This window comes from Lissotriton helveticus (genome assembly GCF_964261635.1).
Source record: "Lissotriton helveticus chromosome 1_1 unlocalized genomic scaffold, aLisHel1.1 SUPER_1_unloc_18, whole genome shotgun sequence".
Lineage (NCBI taxonomy): Eukaryota > Metazoa > Chordata > Amphibia > Caudata > Salamandridae > Lissotriton > Lissotriton helveticus.
Genome location: NW_027611657.1, coordinates 2,311,446 through 2,317,704, shown reverse-complemented (window position 1 = coordinate 2,317,704; position 6,259 = coordinate 2,311,446). Strand labels below are relative to the sequence as shown.

General features: G+C 40.7%; 1 protein-coding gene across 1 annotated transcript; it reads left to right on the top strand.

Annotated features, from left to right (window-relative positions):
* Positions 1 to 588: 588 nt before the first annotated feature.
* LOC144805686 (uncharacterized) lies at positions 589 to 5,387 on the top strand. The gene has a single exon (XM_078672194.1). The coding sequence runs from the start codon at positions 1,262 to 1,264 to the stop codon at positions 3,260 to 3,262; it is 2,001 nt and encodes a 666-aa protein (XP_078528320.1). The 5' UTR covers positions 589 to 1,261; the 3' UTR covers positions 3,263 to 5,387.
* Positions 5,388 to 6,259: the final 872 nt, after the last annotated feature.

The following is a 6,259-nucleotide window of genomic DNA, read 5'->3' as shown; positions in this document are numbered from 1 at the left end:
GCGTTCCCGTGCAACCACCCAAGGCTTCTCACGCTAAACCCAATTTACCAAATTCAGCAGATTCGGTTTAGCGTGAGAAAACTGCACCCTTTTAACCTAGGCGCAAGGAAGGAGAAATACTTTAATTTGTCCTTCCTTTTCTAACTTTGCATGCGTGCTGCACTGTGCAACACGTATACAAAATGGGAAAAGCTTTCCCTCGTGTCTGGCATAGTATTTTGTACAGGAAGGGTGCCCTTCCTGTACAAAACCTATGCTAGACTCTGACACACACACACCCTAGCGTTCTGGTGCTAAGGTGTATGCATGGCGCAGGGCCGCTGTAATCAGTGCCAGCGCAAGGGAAAGGGAAGGTGAGAGCCATATCTTTGAAAATGTGGTGCTCTCCTGCTCCCGCCCTGTCACGCAGCGCAGCCTCGCAGGGGGAGGGCTGCGCTGCATTGCGTGGAGATTTGGTAAATCTCCCCCGAAATGTCTTTTACAACCAGTTAAATATTGTGAATTCTCATTCCATTATGTTTCAATTTAGTAATGTTAAATATCTTTACATCCAGCAGAAAACAAGCTTCGACTGTATGAAATGACCATCAATGATGAAGCGAATGCTGTAAATCTTCAATAATAGCAGAAATAATGAGCTACAGTATTCAGCACAGTGGGCGACATAGGAACCTGCACACAAACTGACATATCCTGGATGAAGCATCAAGGGCAGTTCAGGGATTATAAGAGGCCGAACTGTGCACCTCCACGCCACAAGATAAAGAAATGACCTTAGGAAAATTAAGGCAACAACAATAACAAACCACCTCCTGTATAAACAAGTGTCCAATACCAACTTTGATCATGGGATCGGTATGATGTGATTACTGCAGTGCTCTGTTTTGTAAAATGAAGACAAGCCATCATTCCGTGCTCTAGGAGAATTGTAAACTCTTTCTGGACAAACAGCAGTAACCAGAGAAGAGCACAACAGATCAGAGCCGGACAACTGACGGGTAAAGGAAAGAGGAGTTCTATCTACAATACAACAGACTGTCCCAATTTGCACCGGCCAGAAGGAAGATACATTTTTACCCGCAAGCGTGCATAGCCATAATCCAATCTAAAGGCACAATCACATACAAAGACACCTTCTACATATTAGGAGTGTGGCAAATATTTGGTGGATATTGCATTTTATTATTAAAACAGAAATCAAACGTGTAAAATACCGCACACATTTAAAGTGTGTGACAAAACCCCAAGTGCTTTATCAGCCATGTTAGCCCATCAGGAAATACAGTCATGTAATATAGACAAATATATACCCGACCCAAAGACACTAACCAAGAAAGAAGAATCATACACATGCAGCAAGAGCTTTAGTTTGTCATCACTACTCAAGCTTCATCAGCACACGTACACAGGACAAAAACCATTCAAGTGCAGTGAATGTGTCAAGAGCTTTAGTAGGTTATCAGAACTACAAAGACACCAGCGAACACACACAGGGGAAAAGCCATTCAAGTGCAGTGAATGTGTCAAGAGCTTTAGTCACTTATCAAACCTCCAAATTCATCAGCGAACACACACTGGGGAAAAACCATTCAAGTGCAATGAATGTGCAAAGTACTTTAGTGAGTTATCAAGTCTTCGAAGACATCAGCGAACACACACAGGGGAAAAACCATTCAAGTGCACTGAATGTGCAAAGTGCTTTAGGCACTCATCAAGCCTTCAAAGTCATCAGCAAACTCACACAGGAGAAAAGCGATTCAAGTGCAGTGAATGTGTAAAGAGCTTTAGTCGCTTATCAAATCTCCAAATTCATCAGCGAACACACACAGGGGAAAAACCATTCAAGTGCAATGAATGTGCAAAGTACTTTAGTGAGTTATCGAGCCTTCAAAGACATCAACGAACACACACAGGGGAAAAACCCTTCAAGTGCAGTGAATGTGTAAAGAGCTTTAGTCAGTTATCAAACCTCCAAAATCATCAGCGAACACACACAGGGGAAAAACCATTCAAGTGCAATGAATGTGCAAAGTACTTTAGTGAGTTATCAAGTCTTCGAAGACATCAGCGAACACACACAGGGGAAAAACCATTCAAGTGCAATGAATGTGCAAAGTACTTTAGTGAGTTATCAAGTCTTCGAAGACATCAGCGAACACACACAGGGGAAAAACTATTCAAGTGCACTGAATGTGCAAAGTGCTTTAGGCACTCATCAAGCCTTCAAAGTCATCAGCAAACTCACACAGGAGAAAAGCGATTCAAGTGCAGTGAATGTGTAAAGAGCTTTAGTCGCTTATCAAATCTCCAAATTCATCAGCGAACACACACAGGGGAAAAACCACTCAAGTGCAATGAATGTGCAAAGTACTTTAGTGAGTTATCGAGCCTTCAAAGACATCAACGAACACACACAGGGGAAAAACCCTTCAAGTGCAGTGAATGTGTAAAGAGCTTTAGTCACTTATCAAACCTTCAAATTCATCAGCGAACCCACACAGGGGAAAAACCATTCAAGTGCACTGAATGTGCAAAGTACTTTAGTGAGTTATCAAGTCTTCGAAGACATCAGCAAACACACACAGGGGAAAAACCATTCAAGTGCACTGAATGTGCAAAGTGCTTTAGGCACTCATCAAGCCTTCAAAATCATCAGCAAACTCACACAGGAGAAAAGCGATTCAAGTGCAGTGAATGTGTAAAGAGCTTTAGTCACTTATCAAACCTCCAAATTCATCAGCGAACCCACACAGGGGAAAAACCATTCAAGTGCACTGAATGTGCAAAGTACTTTAGTGAGTTATCAAGTCTTCGAAGACATCAGCGAACACACACAGGGGAAAAACCATTCAAGTGCACTGAATGTGCAAAGTGCTTTAGGCACTCATCAAGCCTTCAAAGTCATCAGCAAACTCACACAGGAGAAAAGCGATTCAAGTGCAGTGAATGTGTAAAGCGCTATAGTTACTTATCAGACCTACAAAGTCATCAGCGAACACACACAGGGGAAAAGCCATTCAAGTGCAGTGAATGTTTGAAGAGCTTTAGTCAGTTATCAAGCCTTCGAAGACATCAGCGAACACACACAGGAGAAAAACCATTCAAGTGCAGTGAATGTGCAAAATGCTTTAGTCAGTCATCACACCTTCAATTTCATCAGCAAACACACACGAGGGAAAAACAATTTAAATGCAGTGAATGTGTGACGAGCTATAGTCGATTATCAGACCTACAAAGTCATCAGCGAACACACACGAGGTAAAAATCCCTATCATTGTAGTGAATGTGATAGGAGGTTTTGTGACTCTTCAGCATTAAGGAATCATCAGCAGACTCACACAGGAGAAAAACCATTCAAGTGGTGTGAATGTGGGAAGAGCATTTTTAATCGATTATCAGACCTATAAAGACATCAGCGAACACACACGGGAAAAGCCATGCCATTGCAATGAATGTGTGAAGAGCTTTAGTCAATTATAAAGCCGTCAAAGACACCAGCAAAGACACACAGGGGAAAAGCCATTCAAGTGCAGTGATTGTGCAAGGTGCTTTAGTCAGTTATCGGACCTAAAAAGTCATCAGCGAACACACACGGGGAAAAAAGCAATTCAAGTGCAGTGAATGTGCAAAGGGCTTCAGTACGTCATCACTCCTACAAAATCTTCAGCGAACAAACACAGGAGAAAAGCCATTCAAATGCAGTGAATGTGCAAAGTGCTTTAGTCGGTTATCACAACTTCGGAGTCATCAGCAAACACACACGGGGGAAAACCCTATCATTGTAGTGAAAGTGACAGTTGTTTTCGCTTCTCTTCAGCATTAAGGTCTCATAAGCTAACTCACACAGGAGAAAAACCATTCAAGTGCAATGAATGTGGGAAGACCTTTAGTCGATTATCAGAGCTACAAAGTCATCTGCGAACACACAGGGAAAAAAAACATAGAAGGGCGCTGAAAGTGTGAAGGACTTTTGATAGAAGACCCGACTAGCAGTAAAGAAGAAAAACAGATAACAGTATTTGCAGAGTTATAAAAGTGTTTGTTTCCAGAGATTGTTCACTTCCGTGCACAAAGCAAAGCAACATGATGCACCAGGATACACATTTGAAGGCGAGCACAATGTGGATTAAAAGAAAATAAACATTCTTGATTTTTATTTGATGAAGAGATACAAAGAAAAAAATTCAATCACACCTGATCACACTTCCTGTAAAAGCAACACTGAACAATACTGGGACTAACAACTGTATTTTCAGCTATCTTGTAGGATTAGTGATAGAACCTATAAACCCAACACACCCAAAGTAGGCATGTTGTCAGGGCTCAGGAGATGGAAGCTTCATTGGTAAAATGTATGTATTACTATTAACAAATGCCACTGCAGTATATGTAATGAACTAAAGCGAAGCACAGGTGTTCAAGAAATAACCTATTTTTAGATATAACAGAGCATATACCTTGTTTTTAAGTAACTTTTGCTGCATCTTTTACACACTGTTTTCGGTTGATGGATCAGCTTGTGTCTCAGGCCTTATAACTAAGTGTGACCCATGGCTCCTCTCCGACTTGGCTCTCCCTATTCATTTTCTGCCGTGCCAAACTCTTCTTTTTACCAGAATTGAGCCACTGTTAGCAGCAGACTCTGTTTGAAGAATGTGGTGAAATAGCGAAATTCCACATCAAAAGCATATATGTGCTAGGACAATCTGTTGCACTCCGAGCAACTCGTCTTCCACACTGATTGTCCTTTGTCCTGAAATGTTCCTCAGGATTTGTCATATGAATGCCAGAAGTGGCAGTGAGATTCATGAAGCTAAAGCTAACAGGAGTGTGTGGGAGATAGAGAGGGGGAGAGATACAGAGAGCGAGAGAGACAAAGAAAGGCGGTGAAAAAGAAAAAGAAATGGAAGGAGGGGGAACGGCAGGTGATTTGTATTCACCTAAAAATAGAAGAAGCAGACGAAAACTTGTCAATGTGTGACATCACCATAGAAACGGGCTGAATACCTGTGAATTTATATAATTATTTTTAATATCTATAGAACCATGTCATGGAATAAACAGGGCACAAATGAGGAAAATAGTGAAGGAGCCCATTATCATATGCAAATCACAATGATGTCGCAAGTAGTGACATCACAAGAAGTGATGTCAGGCCCTTATAATAATTTTCACATGAAAGATCGACGGCCTGTTTTAAAAACAAAAAACAAGAAACATAAAATATTGTAAAAAGAAGTTTTTGGTATCAGTTTTTATACATCATGTGTTTTTCCCACTATCAGTTTGTAACTAAACTCGAAAATGACTGAAAGTGTAAATATTTTTAAACAGATATGTGGAACTTGTAAATTACATTTTTAAACAGTTTTCAGCTAATAAATCAAAAGTGCTTTTAATTTGTGTTTGTTTCCTGACGTTCTTTATCCAGCCCCTAAGCCCCAAAGTGTTTCACATTTATAGTGTATTAAGCAATAGAGGGGCTGATTTCTCTGTTCCTCTCTTGTGCCACTCACACAAATAAATAAAGGGAACACAGCTACTGGGACAGACAGTTACAAACACTCTGAGGCCTGTGTCTGCTGATACAATAAACAAAGTAACAATTCCCAGTCGCAGCCTAAGGAGCTATGTGGAACTAACAGCCTGATTCATCAAAGACCCGTTTTGCGAGTCTACAATAGCGATTCATAAGGAATCGCTATTAAGGACTTGCAAAACGGTATTCATGTAGGAATTGCAAAAAAATTGCGATTCCTACATGTTCTTTATTTGCGATTAGCAAATTGCTAATCGCAAATAAGGAATAACTCCCCATTCATTCCTATGGGCCAAAAGGCCCATAGGAATGAATGGGGAGTATTCCTTATTTGCGATTAGCAATTAGCTAATCGCAAATAAGATAGCGACTTAAAGGGTGCCAGGGTTGTCCAAAGGACACCCTGTAGCACCCCTTAAATGCAAATTGAAACAGGTGTTGCGCACACACATGTCCAAAGGACATGTGTGTGTGCAACATGCAACTTAGAAAAATGCTTTTAAAAGCATTTTTCTAAGTTTTCGCTATTTACCACGAGGTTTGACCTCGCGGTAAATAGCGGGCCGAAATTGCGAATTCGCAATTTTTAAATGGATGATGAATTGCATTTAAGGAATCTCAAATAGAGATTCCTTAAATGTAATTCCTCGCAAAATAGCGAAATCGCTATTACCGATTTTTGCATTTGGGATGATGAATCCCAAATGCAAAAATAGCGCT

Bases quoted from the DNA above. Each gene is read 5' to 3' on its own strand.
- LOC144805686 (XM_078672194.1), top strand. From the start codon at position 1,262: ATGTTAGCCCATCAGGAAATACAGTCATGTAATATAGACAAATATATA.